General features: G+C 39.7%; 1 protein-coding gene across 1 annotated transcript; it reads right to left on the bottom strand.

Moving 5' to 3' along the window:
- Window positions 1-1,563: 1,563 nt before the first annotated feature.
- LOC147639824 (peroxidase P7-like) lies at window positions 1,564-3,728 on the bottom strand. The gene is made up of 5 exons (XM_086824027.1): window positions 3,673-3,728; window positions 3,278-3,560; window positions 2,652-2,846; window positions 2,150-2,315; window positions 1,564-1,976 (listed from the first exon to the last, which is right to left on the bottom strand). The coding sequence occupies exons 1-5, from the start codon at window positions 3,726-3,728 to the stop codon at window positions 1,564-1,566; spliced, it is 1,113 nt and encodes a 370-aa protein (XP_086680153.1).
- Window positions 3,729-23,411: the final 19,683 nt, after the last annotated feature.

Here is a 23,411-nt window from a genome sequence, read left to right as displayed (position 1 = left end):
CAAAAGCTATCTATTGATATATAACACGATAGGGTTCGGAGAAGGGACAAGATAGATACCTAGAAGATTCCTTTTGCTTGGGAAAGTTTCACGTAACGTGATAGAAGGGACAAGATAGATACCTAGAAGATTCCTTTTTGCTTGGGAAAGATTCACGTTATCCCCAGGCAAAAAGGAATCTTCTAGGTATCTATCTTGTCCCTTCTCTGAACCCTATCGTATATATCAATGGATAGCTTTTGAAGAGTAGAATCTAAATATGGGAGGTCCGACAAATTTGGAGTTCGTTTGCAAAAATTTTATCCGGTGCCCCTTTTTGGAGGGAATATTCCGGTCAAACTTTCTTACAAGGCCCAAAAATGACCTCAAAAAATTCCTAATGGTGTCAGCACACAGGATCACGTCGCTGACATCTTCACCAAAGCATTGGGTACAAAGAAGCTCCGTAGATTCAGGGCTTCGCTTGGTGTACATGAGATGGAGTTGAGCTCGAGGGGGAGTGTTGAGATATCGAGCTCATCTAGTAAGGCGGTGGACACTAATGACCCGCCTGGGGGATAGGCCCCACACTTACACCACTGGCATGGTTAGTGAGATCATGGGGGTAATATGCAGCTAGTGGGATGACAGGATGTGTGACAGCCATTCTAGAGACTGGCATAGTTATAGCGCCATCTCATTTAGTTGGGTTCACACTATAGAGAACCCTAGTATGTATTTGGTTGAGTACCTTTTCATACTGTGTGTACTCTTATCTTTGTATATGGTGTGTTGAGTGTTGTGTGAAGAAGAAGAAGATTTTCAGCCTCTCACCTTGTGTATACTCTTTTAGGGTTTTGTGTGAGTGTGTGTGTTCTTGCAAGAGCTCAAGCTCTCTTCTTCCCTGCATCTTTTCAATGGATTGTCCGACTCTGCGTAACATATTTTTTTTCTCTCCCTCTCTCTCCCCCGGAGGCATCAGGCCACATGTTTCTCTCTCTCTCTCTCTCTGTTCGAAGGCAGTTTGGAACATTTTGGAACATTCGCTGTTACTCATAAGATTAATGTGTCAACATCAAGGTCCACTCCAGTTTACAGAAATAAATCATCCCTAAGGTCCTATCATCTCACTCCCTAAAGTCATCTACACCCCACTAATTAATTAATTTAATGTGAAAAAAATTGGGACCTATATTATTGACAACCAAAACATATATCTCTTGAGAAACCCAATATTTCTCTTGGACTCCCAAAAGTATGAATGATAACCAAGGACTCACGAGTCTACGAGACTAAATTGTGGAAAATCAACACTGAGATCAGTTGACTCGATCTCACTTGTCGACACGATTGAGAAGAAACCTTTTAAGGATATTAAAGATCAAAATGCCGTAATTCAAGGATTTTAATGAACTGAACTTAAAAGACTGTTCTAGTCCCGCAATGTGGATGTGGCAACTTAAGCATTTAGTGTTTATGAATCGAAAGCTAACTCCGTATCAGAGTAACATGTCACTGGTGGTTTACAATTCTGCTGCGCCATCGCACGATGCAGGACAGCGCCCTCCGCTTTTAATCTGCAGATTAGTTTTGAACAGAGCAGTTATTTCGAATCTCCCCCTGGTTTCCAGAAAGCACAGCGAGGTTGCTTAGCTTGATCATGCCACGCTTGAAGTCCTCAAAAAACAGCTCCTGGTTCTGGGAATAGGCTTGAACCAGCGCACTTGTGGTAGAATCGTCCATAAGTGCTTGGTCCGTGGCCAGCAAGCCCCTCCCAACGACCAGATTCTTGTAGTAGCTGTTGTCGAAAACATGAGTGCTGCCAGGGTCCAGAGAGATGTGAGAGCTGTTGCTGTCTGTCGCATTGTGGCATGCTGCTGTGAGACTGAAGAAAAGACTGGCATTAAGACGAGTGTCTGGCATCCCAGCAAGCGAGAAATTCTTATTGAGTCGTAGTAAGAACGTAGAGCAGTTGGCAACGCCAATTGTATGAGAGCCTGCAGCACAATTGCGTGTCTTAGTTAATCACACCTGCTTAAAGATAATTGCAGTCAAAATTTATTAAGAAACGTTCGATCCTCTTTGATTAAGCCAGGCGTTTTGGTAACCAAAATTTTATTTCGCGACATTATGTCTCTTCTTGGATTAAGCTAGCTGCCACGCCTTTCACCTAGGAGGCTGACAAGATCTTTCTCGTCGAAACCCTTTTGTCGAAACATGTCCATCATGCCCGTGATGTCCATGGCGGGATTTGGAAGTTCATTGCCTGCTGTCAAAACAGACGAATTTCGACTATCCCTTCTGCCTTTGGTCAAATTGTAGTAAGGTCCGCCGGTCTGCATAAAGGCACGAGAGGCGAGAGCGCTTGTTCAGTATATCAAACTTCTGGTAGACTTAACGGAAAAGCATGAGGACAAGGCAGACTATATAAATAAATAAGGGGTACAACACTAGCACTATCAAACCAAAAAAGCTTGAATACAACACTAGCACTATCAAACCAAAAAAACCTTGAATACAGAACATTATGCAGTTTTTCTAGCTCATGGAAAAACCGGAACAACAGAGCACTGTGCAAAAAATCAATGTTCAAAGCAAACATGAATCGGCTAGAAATACCTTACAGTACATCGGAAATAAATCAAGTAGTTGATGCCACAAGCTCCTCTTACCTGAACCACGGCATGCCTGGCCGCCAAGACGACGATGTCTGAACAGGAAACAATATTTGGACAGACGCGCTCAAGCCTTGTTTTGATGTCCTGGATCACCTCAAAGCCTTTCAGGGAGTTCTTATTGGGAACCGCGTCCCGCTCGGAGGGATTCCCGTTCCAGTCAGATATCAGAAGCACGGAAGCATCACAACCCTGCGCCATCCAATAACAGAAATCGAAAATCGGTACAACCAAGCTTTGTACGTCTCTAAATTAAGTTTTAGAAAAGACGGACAAAGTAGTTTAAAGAAAAGCAGAGAAGTCGAATTAAGAAGAAATTTCTGAGCAGCAATCTCTTCCAGACACAGAAAAAGACTACTCTGCTAAACTAAACTTCTGTACAGCTTCTTCTTCTTCTTTTTATCCATTTCACAGAGTATTTCGTAACAGATAGCAGAGAGTTGTCTAGCTGCCAAGCTTGAATCGCTTCGCTTTAAGATTTTGCAGGAGAGAAAGCACACACTAATTCATGCTTCAATTAACTGGCGCAGTATTCTGTCAGCGGCTATAAAGTTTGCTTAATAAACGCGAAGACGAAGAGGCGAAAATGGATCTGAAACGGGGAAAGAATAATAGGAACTAACCTGAACAAAACAGTCATGGAAAGCCATTCGAAGGAGCCCCGCAGCAAGAGAACGGTTGCGGGAGAGAGTTGCAGTCAGCGTTTGATTAATAATCGTCTCTGCGCGGGGGCAAGATTGTGCGTAGAAGTCGTCCCGCAGGCCGTTTGATGCAGAGGGATTCGGAAGCTGGGGACATATGCCAGACCAGAAAGAAGCGAGGATGGATAACATGAGTATAAGCCCGGCGCCTGTGAAGACATTGCTACGCGAGACGCCAGCTAAGCCGAACTTGGAAGGAAACATCCTGGTAAAAATGGATTGAACAGCTGCACAACAGGTTGCCTCTGCCAAAACGAAAACAGAATAGCTGCAGCACCTTATGAGACATTAGTCAAGAGAATATCTTGCTGCAGCACCTTATACGACAGAATATCTTGCTGGAATCCCAGCTTGATATTATTGCAAGCGCCATTTTGCACGATTTTACACTAAGCGTGTTGTAATTAGTAGCTAATCACAAAAGAGATTAGGTTGCCATGGATTGACTGAACAAGAAACAAATCGAAGTGCACGCAGAATCTTGTGTGAAAAGCCAGTTACCAGTCGATCGGAGAAAAATCCTTTATTCGCCTATTGTAGCTGAAAAATTTGGTGTGGAAACTAGCCCTGATACAGCGCAGAACGCTTTCTAGCAAGAGATCAGATCAGCCAATTATGTCCAATCGATCTGCAGATCATCCTGCAGAGAGAACAGAAAGAGCTTCTATGGCTGACAACGAGCGTCTTCTACTATAGTTGCTGAAGAGATCGATGGAAACGCAGAAAGAAGAACAAGAAATCTTGTGGGAAGCTAAGCAATGGATTCTTTTTTGTGCCAGAACACGAGACTGCATACTGCGATTGCTACAGAAAATGGAAATGAAAATCGCTTCTTACCTTGATCAGGCCGCGTAGAGGAGGAGGTCTGTGAGAGCTCGGAGCAGTGAAGAGAGCTCTGTGAGACTTCAACGAACATTTCATCCAGAGTTTCTAGACATGGTAGGAAAGCCCTAAAGGTGGCTTACCAATGGAAACAATGAAAACTCGATATACATCAGGCTTGCTGTTATTTTAGTGGCCTTACCCCAAAGCACAAATAAGCTAAAGTAGCTACTTTGCCCTTAGCATGTGTCCCTTACAAGGATACAGCTATGACAATAGATACCACCCCATAGTGAAGTCCAGACTTGGGAGTGGCTGAAACAAGAGGGAGTATTGGTCATTAATGATGCCGATATCCAACGTGATCGGGAAACTATGAATTTGTGAGTATTCGATTCTGTGAACTTCAATTTCAATTATCACTAAAGTCTCAATTCTTATGTTGTTTTGCCTTTACACACTACAACATATCAGGTTGGTAGCGCCGTAAGAAAACGTCGCTTATGCGGCATTTTTTACGTCGCTAACCACGTCACTGTGGGATGTCACCTAAATGGCGTATTTAACGACGTAAAAGGCATCGCATAAGCGACATTTTAAGTGTCACATAAACAACGCCCATCATCACTTATGCAACACCCAACGGGAATTTTTTTCCCCACCGCATGCAACAGGAAACACATGAGATTATGTTATATATTAGAGACCTAATTAGGCCAAAATATTCTCTCTTTCTCATACATACACACACACGCACACACACTCTCTCCCCATCATACAGATTCACACACACACACATACACACACACATGCATACTGTAAGATTCCTCCCTAGTCCCTCAAGATGTCCAGTATCTTCCCCTGTAATCAAATCCATCTTCAGATATATAAAAGATCTTGTTTCTACATATTTTGACTTAGAGAGAGAAAATATTCTAGAAAGAGATTATTTAAATTTTAGATATTTTTGGATGGAAAAATATCTCTTCTTATTAAAATAAATTTTCCTAAAAACAGAAGTTCAAAAAGATTTTCAGAAGGTGCATTAGAAATCAATTATAATCTGTTCAAAAGGCCTAATCTTAGAGGTCCAGATTTTCTAAAAATTTTAAATTAAGGTTTTGAGGGGCCAATTAGATTCATCCAAATGTATGGAGGAGATAAATAGAAGAAATAAAGAAAATCCCCCCCTCCCCCCCCATAAATGAGTAAATACTCACATAAGATGAAGAGTGGACTAAGGACCAAAGGAAATACTAAAAAAATAAATTTTTGACACCTCAGAGTGGGGATTCCCCCTCATGAAGGAGGCGCCTATTTCATATATATGGTGGAGTTCTAAATTCCCAAAAATTGAGATATTTCATCTCTCCTCTCTCCTAATTCAAGTCTAGTTCCAAAAAGTAAACAAAACTGACCCAAAAATGGTCAAAAATTAACCAAACTGACTGGAAAATTCTAGAATCAGTTTGCTTGGTTAGAAGCTCACTTTTTCCTCTAAATAAAAGCCTCCCCCTTTGTTGAAGCTTAATAGTGTTTTATGCACTGTTACTCTACTCCTCCCCAGAGCCAAAAACTGTGAATTTCTTAATAATTCATTAGTTTTTGACCATTCCCTCTTCTAAAGAATTGGTGGCCACTCTTGTTGCAAACAAGAGTAGATCCCTCAAACCATCAAGCCAAAGGAAAGCTCCCAGAAATTCATGTAAGTTAGAAACCCTACTTTTTCTTTATTCTTTTAATGGTTTTCTAATTTTTGTTGTCTTTAAAATGATAAATTGATGCTATGCCTTGTTGGAAAGGCTTTCCCCCTCTCTCATTTTTAAAATCAACCTTTCTTTATCGTAGATAAGTAATCTAATTTTTGAAATTAAACGTTTCATATTGTTTCTTTTTTAAAAGTGGAATTTAATTAGTTTAGAATGCTTTAAACCATTTGGGAATAATTTTTAAGTAATTTAAGGTTAAGAAAAATTTAAGGTTAGTTTAGAATGCTTTAAACCATTTGGGGATAATTTTTAAGTAATTTAAGGTTAGGAAAAATTGAAAAATGGTCAGCCATACAAAGGAGGTTATGGCAAAATTTTCTTAAATTTTGTGAAATAAATTTTATCTTCTATTATTCAAAAAGAGTAATCCCATCGTTTGTGTATTCTAAAAGTGTTATTTTAATTCTATGCATAGAAAAATGCATAGTAGAAGTATTTTTATTATAAAAGTGTTATTTTCATTAGATTTAAATTCTATGCATAGAAAGATGCATATTGATTTTTTTTAAATAAAAGAGTGATTTACATTAGATTTAAATTCTATACATAGAAAGATGTATATTGGATAATTTTTTAAATTATAAAAGTGTTACTTTCATCAATATTGACTTTTATGCATAAAAGATTTTCTTTAAAATTATAAAAGTGTTACTTTCACCAATATTGATTTTATGCATAAAATGATGTATAAAAGAATTTTTTTGATTATAAAAGTGTTACTTTCATTAAAATTGATTTTTTATACATAAATAGATATATACAGAATTTTTATATCAAAATAAGAGTTCTCTTTAATCCTATGTTTAAATCCCATGAATATTGAAAAATGAATAAGTAAATACTCAGTGAAGGAAAATTATACCGTTTCATATTCTCTAGGATGATAATGAGAAAATTCAGAGAATCTATCGAAGTCAAAATTTTAGATAAATGATTAATTTATTCCTCATAGGAATTCGTGACTAGTTTTGAATTCAAATAAGCAAATTACTCAATGAATGAAATTCAGTAAAGTAGTAATGGAAATATTACCCTTTGAGAAAGATAGTTCGGAGAGAATCTTTCCAGACTCGAACCTTGAATCAGACTATGACCAAGACTTAATCTACTTCATCAGTTTCAAGAAAAGACGATGTGACTAGTCCAGTAATCTACACTCAAATCACCCACCAAATCTAAAACTAAGTTGAGACCTTTGATTTTGATCTGAGGATTAAGAATTCAGAATTCGAGGAATTCTGCTTGGAAATCCAGACCTGTCATCTAGAAGTCTTGGGATACGGAATTAAGATATACTCATTGTATTCAAGAAAATAAAAACTAAAAACTTGCATAGAAACCATGTTTTCTTAAAGGACTATCTTACGCCAGAATGTTGGAGGGAGCATTTGGTATATGTGTTTTTCTAAGGGAATCTCGGTTACAACAGCTGGTGTGGGGGGAGTGTTGAAAGAAAGGCTCAGGTGGCAAAAACCTGCCCAGGTCTTGACCAGCCCTGGGTATGGTGTAAAATGGTGTGCTTCCGGTACGATAGGCGAGGGCCGACGAAGCGGTGTCTGAGTGAAGTGCCAGGACACCTAAGGAGGATCCTGGAGGGTACTAACCAGGCGATACACGGGCTCGCAGTGCTTAGGACACCCATGAGTATGTTGTGGAAGATATATATATGTATGATGACGAGAAAATTATTGTAATCTACTGGATCTCGTTGCTGACCTGCTAGTCTCAACGGAGAGTCCAGAGTGATACTGTTTTGTGAGAAACAAGGATTGAATGGAAATTTTGAGTTATGACATCTGAAACCAATAATTGTTTGTCAATGGATTGTTTTATAAATTAAAGTTTAAAGAGGAGTGTGTGCGTATCTGTATTCTAAAGCAAAAGTTAAGAAAGGCATTCAATTATGGGTGGGTGAGTACTTGTCTGGTTCTACCAATTCCAGTGGTTAGGCGGTGGCTAACCCATGGGCCAGATGGGGCTGGAATCAGTAGAGTTTTAATAATAAAATTGATCAATAGGAATACGCTTAGAACGCGAATAGTTAAATAATAACCTGAAGACTTCTCAAATGAATAGATCAACTGCTGTGCCTAATTCAATTAGGAAAAAAGTGTTAATTCCTTCAAGTTAAGTCTGTAATAGTTTCCCTTATATCTGGTTTATTTAGATGAAGGTTAGTTCAGTATCGACCTCGTTAGAAAAATTCGTTAAGAAAATAAAAATGGTGGAATCGTCCCCATTTTTCGGGCATGGAAAATTTTCCTGGTTTCGGTTTTTGGAATGACCACCAGCTTAGTCTCGTGCCCGGACATTCAAGGGCGAGGCCTCGAGTGGGAAACCCTGCCCCACGCAAGAGGGAGCTGCTTCCGCTCTGCCAACAATCGGGAACCAGGTGCACGGAGGGGGCTGTGGGATCCCACAGTTGGTATCAGAGCGCTATTGTAAATTTACGTAACAGCATCAGAAATTGCTTAAAATTTTAAAGTAAATTTGGAAAATAATGTTTTCGCTTGTTGAATTTATGTTGGATAAACTTCAAAATTTGAATTGAAATTTATAGATGGATACCCAGAATCTATGTGGCATTCCCGAACTCTCCTAGAGTCAGGATATGATAGCCTTTGCATTCGAGCACCTCATCAACTCTGCTACGACCCGAGTAAGTAGAGTAAGACTCGCACGTCATTTTGAGAGTCTTTACTTTCCTGATCCTCTTGAGCAACGTCGGTATATGTGGTTCTGTGGAGGACGATGTATTAATGTTAGAACCAATCAACGTTAGAGGCTTAGGCAAAATATTTCCTTAGCCATGATTCTGATAAGGCTAAGGTTTGTTTAGCATGTACAACTCTTTGATCATTCACCCAGGAACTTTAGAATTTCGTGCCGAGTTTTTAGGCTTCTTAGTCGCTTTATCCCTAGAGGTAGAATTACAGCACCTCTTTCTGTAATGAATCGTGTGTACCATAGCATGTCTCCTTCGCAGTTTTGCTTCTTTATGCGTATACGATTGAGGCAGTGATTTTGGGAGCTATGATGCTCCATGTATATATCAAAAACTTTTGATGATAAACAATGTTTTGCAAAAAAATTCTAAATTATTTTCATGATTTGTGAATATGGTTAGTAAAATTATCAGAGTAAATCTTGTTTCATGATGTATGATGAAATAATTATCTGTTTAAAGAATAAATCACAAAAATTAAATAATCATAAATCTGTTGTCAAAGTTAAGTTGACAAAAATCTCATTTTGTCAGAGTCATGAGGCGCGTGGCCCGTGCAAGGCAAATGGATCCTCTAACCGATGACGAAGAGTTAGATCCCAACCTGGTCCCTTCAAGGGTGAAGGGGAGCAGTTAGGTGAAGGGGAGCAGTTAGGTGAAGTAGTGGAGAAGTGGATTGAGGCTATGGAAGAATACTTTGATGTAACTGGCTACAATGAGAGAAGCAAGAGGGCTCTCGCCAGGTTAAAGATTTTGGAAACGGCCAGGGTCGCTTGGAGGAATCACTGCGAAACTAACCGTCTCGACCGGAATACCCAGACCTGGAGCGATCTTAAAGCATACCTCAGAAAGAGGTTTTATCCTCCGGCTTGCTTGAAACTAAAATGAATGAGTTCTTGGAACTAAAGCAAGATAGCCGGACAATTGAAGAGTACCATCAAGCTTTTGCCCTTCTCCTCAAATATTCCCCACAATTGGATGAAGAGCAACTGATGGCCAGATTCATTTGAAGCATGAACGAGCCATTGGACACCTTAGTAAAGAATGCCAAACCTATCCTCAATGGTGGCTGAAGCAGTAAGCATCGCAAAAGACTTTGCCAAAGCCTTTGTTGTTAAGGTCCCGACAAAGCCTGCACCCTCTAACTTTAAAAGATTCCAAACCCCGGGAAGTACTTCAAACTTTCCTCCCCCAAAGAGGCAGCAAGGCCCAATTCAAAATCAAGATACTTGGAGATTCAGAAGTGAAGGAAGACCCTTCCCACAGAACACTTTCTCAGGAGCCCCACCTCTTTCAAGGATTCAGAGGGATGAGCTCAGAAATGAGAACCGGTGTTTTGGATGCCAGGGTTTTGGTCACCAGCTGAAAGACTGCCCGTCGACTCCTGCTATGTCAAGGGGACATGGAAGTCAAGGACCGAGAGTGCAGAGACCAACCCCTTCCTATCAGTCAAATCAGGGTCCATCTCGCCCAAATCAGGGAAATCCCAAGAGAACTCTAGCTCTCAGCCGTCTACCTCTGTCTAGAGTAGCCTCATAACACCTTCCCAGAACTGGGGCAACCCGGAAGAGAAAGAGTTCCACCTCTTAGACTACAGTAGCTAGAGCAGTCACAATAACAGAAGTGGTGGAAGAAGAAAGAGGATAGATTTATGCAGCAATTGAAAACCAAGGGCCAAGCCATCAATTCTCCGTCATCCATACTCTAGTTGAGTATCAGGGTAAGCCTTTTAAGCTTTTGATTGATTCAGGAAGTACTCATTCTTTCATTTCCCCTAGATGCTTGCGTAAGCTAGTCTTATCAGAAATCAGGGAAACCTATGCAAGTTGAATTGGCAAGTGGGAAGATTCTTTTCACTCACCTTGAGACAGATCGTATTCAGTTCAATCTAGATAGGAATCTAACTGACTGTCAGTTCAATCTAGATGGGAATCTAACTGACTGTCAGTTCAGAGTTATACCTTTGGGAGTTCTCAACGGGATGCTTGGAATGGATTGGCTCCACAAAAATCAAGCTGACATTCACTATCATAATGGAACCATTTCCTTCCGTGACCTTCACGGAAATAAAGTTCAAGGAACCGGAATTTCAGGATCCCCAAGTCTGCAGGTAAAGGCTTCCAGGTTACTGAAAGGACTTAGAAAGAAGCAGCTCATTTATGTTGTCAAAATGAATCCAATAGTCTAAGACTCAAAGTTAAAAGCTAAAGAACCTGAATGGTTAAGTGATTATGATGATTTATTTGCAGCAGCAGAATTAACAGAGATGCCTCCAATTCGGGAAGTAGATCATGTGATAGAATTGACCCCCGGAGCTCAGCTAGTAGCCCTGTGCACATACAAAATGCCAGTTCCTGGAGCCATCAAACTCAAGGAACAGCTTAGACAGCTGTTAGAACAAGGGTTTGTAAGACCGAGTATTTCACCTTGGGGTGTGCTAGTTCTCTTTCAGAAAAAGAAAGATGGAACGCTAAGACTCTGTGTGGACTATAGAGGTCTCAATCAGCTAACAGTTAAGAATAAGTATCCTATCCCCAGAATTGATGAGCTTGTGGATAGGCTAAGTGGAGCCCAGATCTTCACAAAAATAGATCTCAAATTAGGGTATTATCAGATCAGGATTAATGAGCAAGATATCTCGAAGACAGCCACCATCAATACTCGGTATGGGCATTACGAATTCACTGTCATGCCGTTTGGATTGACAAATGCCCCAGCTACATTCAATCGATTAATGCAGGGCATTCTCAGAGAATACTTGGATGATTTTGTTCTTGTTGTCTTTGATGATATTCTGATTTACTCAAAGAATGCAGCTGACCATGAAGCTCATGTCAGAAAAGTTCTTGAGATTCTAAGGAAGAACCAACTCTTTGCAAAAAAGAGCAAATGCACTTTCTCTGCCGACCATGTTGAATACTTGGGCTTTCTGGTATCCAAAGATGGAATTTCTCCAGATTCCACAAAAGTCCAAGCAGTCATAGATTGGCCTCCTGAACCAAAGACAGTGAAAGAAGTCAGAGGATTCTTGGGATTGATTGGTTGGTATAGAATTTTTATACCAAAGTATGCTCTCATAGCTTCCCCCCTAACTAATCTTCTCAAGAAGAATATTCGGTTTCAATGGTCTGCAAGGTGCCAGAGTGCTTTTGATAAGCTAAAGACCGCCTTGGTAACCAATCCCGTTCTAAAGCTGCTAGATTTCTCTCTAATGGTTTTCTAATTTTTGTTATCTTTAATGGTTTTCTAATTTTTGTTATCTTTAAAATGATAAATTGATGCCATGCCTTGTTTGGAAGGGCTTTTCCCCTCTCTCATTTTTTAAATCAACCTTTTTTTATCCTAGATAAGTAATCTAATTGTTGGAATTAAACTTTTCATATTGTTTCTTTTTTTAAAAAGAAATTTAATTAGTTTAGAATGCTTTAAACCATTTGGGGATAAATTTTAAGTAATTTAAGGTTAGGAAAAGTTGAAAAATGGTCAACCATACAAAGGAGGTTATGACAAATTTTTTTAAAATTTTGTGAAATAAGTTTTATCTTCTATTATTCAAAAAGAGTAATCCCCATCATTTGTGTATTCTAAAAGTGTTATTTTAATTCTACACATAGAAAAATGCATAGTAGAAATATTTTTATTATAAAAGTGTTATTTTTATTAGATTTAAATTCTATGCATAGAAAGATGCATATTGACTATTTTTTAATTATAAAAGAGTGATTTACATTAGATTTAAATTCTATACATAGAAAGATGTATATTGGATAATTGTTTTTATTATAAAATTGTTACTTTGATCAATATTAATTTTTATGCATAAATAGATGCATAAAAGAATTTTTTTTAATTATTAAAGTGTTACTTTCACCAATATTGATTTTTATGCATAAAATGATGCATAAAAGAATTTTTTTTAATTATAAAAGTGTTACTTTCATCAAAATTGATTTTTTATGCATAAATAGATGTATACAAAATTTTTATATCAAAATAAGAGTTCGCTTTAATCCTATGTTTAAATCCCATGAATATTGAAAAATGAATAGGTAAATACTTAGTGAAGGAAAATTATACCGTTTCATATTCTCTAGGATGATAATGAGAAAATTCAGAGAATCTATCGAAGTCAGAATTTTAGATAAATGATTAATTTATTCCTCATAGGAATTCGTGACTAGTTTTGAATTCAGTTAAGTAAAATACTCAATTAATGAAATTCAGTAAAGTATTGAAATATTACCCTTCGTGAAAGATAGTTCAAGGAGAATCTTTCCAGACTCGAACCCTGAATCAGACTATGACTGAGACTTAATCTACTTCCTCAGTTTCAAGAAAAGATGATGTGACCAGTTTAGTAATCTACACTCAAATCATCCACCAAATCTGAAACTAAGTTGAGACCTTTGATTTTGATCTGAGGATCAAGAATTCAAAAATTCGAGGAATTCTGCTTGGAAATCCAGACCTATGATCTAGAAGTCTTGGGATACGAAATTAAGATATACCCATTATATTCAAGAAAATCAAAACGAAAAACTTGCATAGAAACCCTGTTTTCTTAAAGGACTGTCTTATGCCAGAATGCTGGAGGGAGCATTTGGTATATGTGTTTTTCTAAGAAAAGTTCCGTTACAACAGTTGGCGCGGGGAGTGTTCAAAGGACGGCTCACGCGGCAAAAACCTACCCAGGTCTTGACCAGCTTGGGTATTTTTATGGTGTAAAATGGTGTACTTCTGGTACGATGGGCGAGGGCCGACGAAGCGGTCCTTGAGTGAAGTGCCAGGACACCTAAGGAGGATCCTGGAGGGTTCTGACCAGGTGATGCACGGGCTCGCGGTGCTTAGGACACCCATGCGTATGTCGTGGAAGGTATATATATGTATGCTGACGAGAAAATTATTGTAATCTGCTATTTACTGGATCTCATTGTGCTGACCTTCTAGTCTCAACGGAGAGTCTAGAGTGATACTATTTTGTGAGAAATAAGGATTGAATGGAAATTTTGAGTTATGACATCTGAAACCATAATTGTTTGTCAATGGATTATTTTATGAATTAAAGTTTAAAGAGGAGTGTGTGCGTTTCTGTATTCTAAAGCAAAAGTTAAGAAAGGCATTCAATTATGGGTGGGTGAGTACTTGTTTGGTTCTACCAATTCCAGTGGTTGGGCAATGGCTAACCCATGGGCCGGATGGGGTTAGGCTGGAATCAATAGAGTTTTAATAATAAAATTGATCAATAGGAATACGCTTAGAACTCGAATAGTTAAATAATAACGTGAAGACTTCTCAATGAATAGATCAAGGGATGTGCCTGATTCAATTAGGAAAAAAGCATTGATTCCTTCAAGTTAAGTCTGTAATAGTTTCCCTTCTATCTGGTTTATTCAGATGAAGGTTAGTTTAGTATCTTGACCTCAGTAGAAAAATTTGTTAAGAAAATAAAAATGGTGGAATCGTACCCGTTTTCCGGGCATGGGAAATTTTCCCAGTTTCGGTTTTCGAAATGACCACCAGCTTAGTCTCGTGCTTGGACATTCAAGGGCGAGGCCCCAAGTGGGAAACCCTGCCTCGTGTAAGAGGAGGAAGCTGCTTGCACTGCCAATCAGGAATCCGGTGCGCGAAGGGGGCAGTGGGATCTCAGACATACACTCTCTCTCCCTCTCTCTCTCTCTCTCTCTCTCTCTCTCATAAACACACACTCTCTCTCTCTCTCTCCCTCCCTCATAAACACTCTCTCTCTCTCCCCCTCATACATACACTCTATTAATTCTCCCTCATACTCTCTTTCTCTCTCCCTCTCTCTCTCTCTCTCTCCCCCTCATACATACACTCTATTAATTCTCCCTCATACTCTCTTTCTCTCTCCCTCTCTCTCTCTCTCTCTCCTCTCTCTCTCTCTCTCTCTCTCTCTCTCTCTCTCTCTCTCTCTCTCACACACACACACACACACACTTTCTCTCTCTCTCTCTGTCTCTCTTCCTCCCTCCTGCATACATACGCACACTTTCTCTCTATCAACATCTCACACATTGTCTCTTTCCTCATACATCATCGCGCTTTACATTGATACTTATGACGATTCGAACCCGGACACGTACAAATATATCTCAACATCACAACGTGGAATAGCGTTAAACTTGTTTACAAATGGAAAATTATTCATCGGTAAGTCATGATGATCACCCCATCAAAATTTAAATTCAAAAACATAAATTGACATATAAAGTTTAAATTACAATAGATGAGATAATAGATGAAATGAAATTTATGTGTATATCTATATATGTCAATATACAAAATGAGGGCTATAAAGACTATAAAATCCTTAATGAAATATATGCTATCTCGAGGGAATATACAAAATATACAAATAATTCGGTGAGTGGAGACCTTGACCATGGCCCTGGCCTCGACCATGAGTGTCCTTTGTATCATCAGGGAGGGGGTACTCCTCATCCCCTGATGCTTCACCCCTCTTACGTCAAAGCTCTCTTTTGAAGCCCCTCCTGCGTCTGACGGTCCACCTCTGCCATATCATCCTGCTCGCCCCATTGCTCCTATGGATCACATGATGAAAACATAAGTAGAGTTAATTAGAAATTTTATATTATCTTACTTATTAAATATACGTAAAAATGCATTCGGTGGATCGATAATCTCTGATTTTGATGTCTTATAGCCACGATATGTGGCAGTTTGTATCTCCTTTGCACTCGGTGTACGGTCATAATCTTTCTTTTGTTTATTTTAAAAAAAAATAGTTGATGTCAATTGTGCATACATACACACATGTGCACACAAAATAAATTAAATATAAAGACTTAGTTACATGGGTGGATGCATGGTAAGGTGATACACTTTGGACCAGTAGAAATAGCAGTTTTTGGGTTGTGGTTTATAACTTGGAAATGAACTTTGAATTGGGAAAAAAAATATTTTGAAAACTAAGAAAAGAAAATGTACATAATTGAAAAGATAGTGGGGGGGATAACTGAAAGTGGCGGGGCAGTTATTATTTTTTGTATGCATTCTCTACGTGCACTATCTCATTCGAAAAACTCAGAGTCAGCACATCTCTTCTCTCTTCCTCTCCCCCACTAATAGCGGCTTGAGAACATATTTGCATGCTCGGTGATGGCTAACTCGAAGGGCAGTGGGCGAAGACACAAAGGTGGCCCTCTCTCTCTCTCTCTCTCTCTCTCTCTCTCTCTCTCTCTCTCTCTCTCTCTCTCTCTCTCTCTCTCTCTCTCTCTCTCTCTCTCTCTCTCTCTCTCATCGCTCATCAACTTGCTAATTGAGCTCCAGAGATGTTGGTGGTCTTGAGATCAATAGATGAGAGACAAGGAGAGTGTGTTTGCATGTCTAACCAATGTTTTCTGCATGCGAAAGGTGTGCACCCACCAAGTTTTGCCACTCAAAGTTAGAGACAAAGCCATTGAAAGAATTTTGTAGGACTTTAGAGGATTTTTTCAGTGTATGGCCTCAATCTTGAGGGGGAGGATGCAAGGCGTCTGACTCCTAGGAGGTGCCACCAAAGCATTAGTTAAGATTGTTTTCAGAGCTCCCTGAGAAAGACAAGAAGGTGATGTTGCGAATGGCAAAGCAAGAGCACTACCTACCCTTGTATACATTATATAAACAGGTTTACCAAACTACACCCTTAAACTATTCTTTGGGCCTTCAATTTGCACGAGGCTTCTACCAGGTCTGCACCAGTCCTGTGAAGTGGGCCGTATTTGCTGAGCAGGTTGTTAAGAAGACAAGTGTCAATGGTAATTGCACAAAAAAAAAAAGAACTCAGTGAATGTGGGAGGTAGATGTATAGTCGATGTCATCTATGAGCTGTGGTGTAATACTATCTCAGGACGCATGCACTCCGTTGGCATAGGGTAGCCTATATGAGGCAAAGGTGGAGGTCTCAAGTCAGTGGTGGATGACATTTTACTGAATATCGAGTGTAGCAAAGAAGTTGCATTGCTGGCTCTTTGTACCACAACAGCGAGGGTAGAGGAGGTGAAGTGCAGCTTGCATCACATTAAAGGTGCAATTGAATACCACACCATGATGCGTCCATCAAAGGTGGAGGTCTCAAGTCAGTGGTGGATGACATTTTACTGAATATCGAGTGTAGCAAAGAAGTTGCATTGCTGGCTCTTTGTACAACAACATTGAGGGTAAAGGAGGTGAAGTGCAGCTTGCATTGCATTGAAGGTGCAATTGAATACCACACCATGATGCATCCATCAAATAACATGCTCCCTGATGCACAAGAATAAGCAGAGCGACAGCTTCAAGATAAACTTTGTGTCACTAGAGAAGCTCTAGAAAAAGCAAAGGTATGTATATTTGTTTCTGTATATGAAGAGAGTCAATGCCATGTTCATTGCCTCTTTGTCTGTGTTTATAGGCCGATTTAGACCACAAGAATGAGGCTATGGAAAAAGCAGGTGCTAGTATAGCTTTTATGATGGGTGTGAAGCTAGAGAACTCTAGTACGATGATCATTCCACAACTGCCAAAGATTCTTCTACATGAGGATAGTATGCTGATTGTGACGGAAAGTTGCCCAGGTTGTGGCCTTGGGTTTGGAGCAAATCAGTCTGTTGTTGGTTTGTTTATTTTACCTTGCAAGCATGCGTACCATGCATTTTGATACTCTTATGTATGTGTCAAAGGCAACTGCAAGTGCATTGCTTGAAGAAGCCAAAAAAATGGTGGTAAGGAAACCACTTGGTCATGCCATGCTTGAAAACAAAGGTAGCAACCTATACTCTTTAACTGGTTTGTTAATACCACCTTTAAGCACTTGCTATATGCCAGCCTGGTTGAAACCCATTTGCAGTGCTTCCAAGCTATTACAGTGGGTGTCAATCTAGTGATTGAAAACCTATTGTTATGCTCCAAATATATAAACTGGTTGTCAGGCGGACTCAAACCAATAGTCCAAAACCCTTTAAAGTGCCCCTTCTCCTGTCTTCAACCAATTGCCATTTGTCATACTCTCAATCTATAAACTGGTTGTCAACAAGTTGGTAGCCAGTTTGCCATTTATCATGCTCTCAATTCATAAACTGGTTGTCAACCAATGGTGGTTATAAACCCTTCCAACCCATAAACTGGTTTCAAAGAGGTTGGAAAACAAGGCTTAAAAACCATTATAGTGGCCCAATTTATAATCTAGTTTTAAACCAATTTTTAAGATAACTACCGATGTTTATATAACTAGTTGTCAACTTATAAACTAGTTTTAACCATTGGGTTGTAGACCCTCACAACCTATTAAATGGTTATCAATCGATTGGAAAACTGTGGTAAAAACCCCTTTAGGGGTGCCCCAACTTATAAACTTGGAATCCACCAGTTGGACAAACCATCAACCGGTTGCAAATCACATGCTCTGCTCCCAACCTCAAAATTCATAGATGAATTACCATGTGTTAAAGCAATTTGTGTATGTCTTCTTCTAATTATTTGAAAGATGTGTTGCTACCAATGAGTTTCAAAATGTGCAGGCTACACTTCAGCATCGTCTTTTAGTATGCAAGGAGGGGAAGAAGTAAGACATGAATATGTTGATCTGAGTGAGGTTGTGGAGCATATTGGCTTCTTCTTCCTGCAGCAGAGGAAACCCCAAAGCAAATGTCTCGTGTGGAAAGAACGCCCGGTGAGTGTTTTTTGATCTCCATCATCATGCTTTCACATGATGAGAACACACTATAGATTCAATAAGTGTTATTGTTGTTGGCTTGGAAGAAGGAGATGGCAATGTCAACAAGGAACCAAAGAGCACCACTCCAAGGACTAAGTTGAGTGCAAGAGAGTTGTCACCCGTGAGGCATGATGGAAGAAGCTCTTGAGTGTTTTTCGATCTCCATCATCATGCTTTCACATGGTGAGAACACACTATAGATTCAATAAGTGTTATCGTTGTTGGCTTGGAAGAAGGGGATGGCAATGTCAACAAGGAACCAAAGAGCACCACTCCGAGAACTAAGTTGAGTGCAAGAGAGTTGTCACCCGTGAGGCATGATGGAAGAAGCTCTCCAAGTGGGCACAATCACACTGCAAGCGCAAAATCGGGGCAAGCATGTACTAATCACGTGACTCGTTCTAGGATGCTAAAGAAGAAGGGTTTTGATGATCAGGGCGTGCTAAATGATCAACTATCACCCATGAGGCAAGAGGGAAGCTCTCCAAATGGGCAAGCTTGTACTAACCGTGTGACATGTTCTAGGACACCAAAAAGGAAGAGTTCTGATGATCAAGGTGAGCATTATTTATGAGTCATCTGAAAAGACCTAACCACTATCCCTAGTGCTGGCCACTTGTATTGTCTTGTTCTTGTAGTTGAATAAGCTTCACCAGATGTGACCTTGCACCAACTAGCGAAGAGAAAGAGAAGAAGAAGAGAAAGATTGATGTTCTGCCTCCATCAAGGGGTTTGCACTGGAAAGAAGATATTTTGCTGCCCGAGAAATCAGCAGCAACAACTGCAGGATTTAGGTTTGTAGAGGGCGAGAACATAGAATTCAGAGTTAGAGATGAGCAAGCATCATGTGATAATGAGAAAAAAGTTACTACTGGGTAAAAGAAGCCAACGATTTAGTTGTTTGAACTTCAAAACCTAAAGGGCACAAGTTATGCTTGTAGCCATGTGTACAGAACACTCCTCTTTTATACTCTGATGATCTCCCATGATTAATATATTTCAAGTTTCATTTTGCTATTATCCCTCTACAGTCCTCTTTCAAGTTTCAACATAGACATGGATACAAGAAGGAAACAACACACATATATAATTATAAAAGAGATAACATTATAGAAGAGACAACAATATTCATATATTCTAGAAAATATACATGTTTGTCACTGTGTATATATATATACATGGGCTAATTTCAGGGGCAAGGCAGCAAGGTGTTTGTGATGAATGTGAAAGAGGACATGAATGAGTCTGTGGATTGGGTTGGCCTTGGACGAATGCTTTCCTCGTCTCTTGACATTTCTTCCCATAGTCTTTCCTCTGCTTTTCTGTTAGTCTCCTGTTCTTGCCTCTAGGTCTCCATCTCAACCTGTCTCCTGGATTTCACCCATTCATCCACCTCAGTTGTGCACTCTCAAATTCATCCATAGTAGCTTGGTGGGCTTACACTTCCCTTTGGTATTGTTCTTCTTAGTGACGTCTACACTCTTCGGCTTCACTTGCAAAATCTCCTACCCGTCTTATCTCTTCTTTTGCTACACTATCATGCACTACCAAAATAATTCTTTGTACGACTTTTATCCTGAATGGTTTAACATGTAATTGAGTATATTTGTGCAAATTAAGTTCCTGCACACAAAGGAAAATGTTTTGTTGAAAAACTCATAGAGCTCTATGGAGATGTTGATTATAAACATCACTTACATCAGGAATATTAAAAATCTTTTCTAGCAAGAGAAATGCATTAAGGCATGTCCTCCATCCACAACTATTATTGCCTGGCTAGACTGGCACCTTTATCCTTTGATATTTCATGGTCTGAATAAGATTACGCTCCAATAACAGGTGTTCCACAATTGATGCAAACTTTCGAGCACATATGAAAGGATGACAAAACAAGCATTAGTTTATCCTACTTCAATAAATCCATCTAAATGATTGTGGAAGAGGGAAATGCCTATAGGGACTTACTCTGTAATGTGACCATGATATCCGAACAGAGAGTTTACGAAGTAAGATGTATTTTGTTCAATGTTGTAAAGAAGAAAACTCCAATGTACACTGAAAAAACAAATAGGACATGGGTGTTATAAAAAAACACATACAAATAGGACATGGGTGTTATAAAAAAACACATACAAATTACTTAATATATGTTGTCAGTTCATAACTTAACACGAGACTCACTCTTTGTTATAAGCCGTGACAATAATTCGCACCAGATCAAGGTTGACCCTCTGAAACCAGGCCAGTAGGTCCAAAAACAATGTCCCCTCATTTCGCACCCTGATAACATATGTAATATTTTGTATCTCTTCTGAGACAATACATGCAAGCAACAATGAATAGAAAATATAATTAGGATTTGTGAGAAAATAGAAATAAGATTTGTGAAAAATAGAATTAGAAAATAGAATACAATATAATTATGCCAACATACCATAGTGATACATGCACGACTGTGTCTGTGGCTTCCAGTATCTCACCACATCGCAAAACATGTAAGTCAGTTGCATCTAAGTTGGTAACAATCCTGCTTCCCCGAATTCTAAATGCCATATTCACAGGAGAAATATTCTCTAACTCTCGTAATTGTCTAGTATTTTCTGCTTCAATGACATTGATTTCTATATGAACCCTGTTGGCTCCTTGGTTGCCATAATCATCATCTGCTTGATCATTAGGAAAAATATCACCATTAGTTGGTAGAACTAAACGGTTGTTAACTGTGCAGTATCAACATTCAGTTGTGCTTGTGGGCTGTGCCTTTGGTTCTGGTTGTGTATAAGGTTTTGGTTATGCGGCATCTTGCTCTGCAGCTGGTCTTGTGCTTCTACTCTTCTCCAAGTCCGAGAGCGGGTGTCACTATCGTGACCAGCACAGGTGTCCTTAGTCGGCCTTGCACGAGGATGGAGGATCAGGATCGTGAGGATCTCCAACATGCGACAATCGCTAACAGAGATAGGTGCTAATAGTCGGTCATATCTGTACCTCAATCTATGGAGTGTATCGAAATCCCTAGGCCTTATTGTAAGCTTATGGGCAGCGAGGAAATATGCATCTTCAAAAAACTCTATGAGCCAGTCTTCAATAATTTATTGGAGACACAAAACTACAACTGTTTGTTGCCATCGCATGCCAATACTCCAATGTTCACGAATTTCATGCACAAGCCTCTAAAAGGGTAGCTGGCTACTGTAAGTTGCATATGTCACTCAATCTTTCGAAGCTCTTACAGAACTACCATGTGGGCTTGATATCTTCTCCTCCTACCTTGCACCTGAAGGGTGACTCCACGGGCCTTTCGCTTATATCTACCCTTTAAGAACTTCTCTTGGTACATGCCATCTGATAAATAAACTCAGTAAGATTAAGACCAAAAAAATTTTGGGAGTCAATAGTGAAAACGAACAAGCGGAATGCCCGCTTGCAACTAATCACTTGGTACTGACCCACACTAACAAGATCTTATAGTATAGTCCGTGAGAAATATGACTCGAAGGGAGTCAGTTCCAAGCGTTATGAGGCCAGTAGAATGCGAACGATCCTCATATCGCCTGGTACTATACTGACCCTGTGAGCAAAATGACGCAAGGGGTTAGTACCAAGCGAAATGGGGCCTGCAGGATGTCACAAGCCGTATATCGCTTGTGGTACTAACCCCATTAGTAAAATACCAAAAAAGGTTGTCAGTGCCTCACATGGGGCCAACAACATGTCAACAAACCTCATATTGATTGGTACTGACCCCGTGAGCAAAACGATCGCAAGGGATCAATACCAAGCGAAATGGGGCCTGAAGGATGCCAAACGAGACTCATCTCTTGGTTCTTACCCTGTGAGAGCAACGTGTCCCAAGGGAAGTTAGTACCAAGCAATAAGGGGCCAGTGCGATACCATTAGGAATTTTTTGAGGTCATTTAGAGGGCCTTGTAAATAAGGAAGTTTGACCGAAATATTCCCTCCAAAAAGGGGCACCAGATAAAGTTTTTGCAAACGAGTGCCAAGTTTGTCAGACTTCACATATTTAGATTCTACTCTTCAAAAGCTATCCATTGATATAACACGATAGGGTTCGGAGAAGGGACAAGATAGATACGTAGAAGATTCCTTTTTGCCTACGGAAGATTCACGTAACGAATCTTCTACGTATCTATCTTGTCCCTTCTCCGAACCCTATCGTGTTATATCAATGGATAGCTTTTGAAGAGTAGAATCTAAATATGTGAAGTCCGACAAACTTGGAGTTCATTTGTAAAAAATTTATTTGGTGCCCCTTTTGGAGGAAATATTCTAGTCAAACTTCCTTACAAGTCCCTCTAAATGACCTTAAAAATTTCCAAATGCCACGAACCACGTATTGCTTGGTACTGACCCCGTAATCCATGTTACCACTAGGGGAGCAGTACCAAGCAAAATGGTGCGTGCAAACAAGACTCTAGTCGCTTGTTGGTACTGACCCTTGTGAGAAAAATGATCGTACAAGGGGGCCAATACCCAACGATATGGGGCATGCAGGATTCCAATGAGACTTGTGTCGCTTGGTACTGACCCCGTGAGAAACAATCTCAAGGGGAGTAAGTACAGCGATATGGGGCTAGCATGATGCCCACTAGCCTCTCGCTTGGTATTGACTCCCCTTGAGGAAAATAAACTCAAAAGGGATCAATATTAAGGATGCCCATGACACTCAGGTCGCTTGGTATTGACCCCGTGAGCAACATGACCTTAAGTGGGTTCGGTACCAAGCAATATGGGCCAGTAGGATGCCAATGAGCCTCCTATTTCTTGTTACAGGAACCTTAACACACCATTACCCTAATAACTACAATTTGTTATAAGAAAAGGTCATTACAAGGCGATAAAGAGCTCGTGGAGTGCATGCGAGCCCCTTATCTCACGGTACTGACCTAAAAATGAACACTTATTTAAAGCAGTAAAAAAATCACAAAATACCTGCAGATGCGATGGATGTAGAGGTGATGGCATTGTCTGAGTTTGGGGGGGTCGATGAGGAGGCAGATGCAGCAA

Source organism: Cibotium barometz, chromosome 3, assembly GCF_041138505.1.
Source record: "Cibotium barometz isolate CiBa-2024 chromosome 3, ASM4113850v1, whole genome shotgun sequence".
Taxonomy (NCBI): domain Eukaryota; kingdom Viridiplantae; phylum Streptophyta; class Polypodiopsida; order Cyatheales; family Cibotiaceae; genus Cibotium; species Cibotium barometz.
This window is presented reverse-complemented; position numbering and strand designations above follow the sequence as displayed.

What these genes read in the sequence shown, in the direction of transcription:
- LOC147639824 (XM_086824027.1), bottom strand. Translation starts at nt 3,728, where the DNA reads ATGGCGCTTGCAATAATATCAAGCTGGGATTCCAGCAAGATATTCTGT. An exon ending in AAGATATTCTGTCGTATAAG is followed by an intron (nt 3,561 to 3,672) that starts GTGCTGCAGCAA and finishes CATTTTTACCAG; the next exon opens with GATGTTTCCTTCCAAGTTCG. An exon ending in AGATCTTGTCAGCCTCCTAG is followed by an intron (nt 1,977 to 2,149) that starts GTGAAAGGCGTG and finishes ATTGTGCTGCAG; the next exon opens with GCTCTCATACAATTGGCGTT.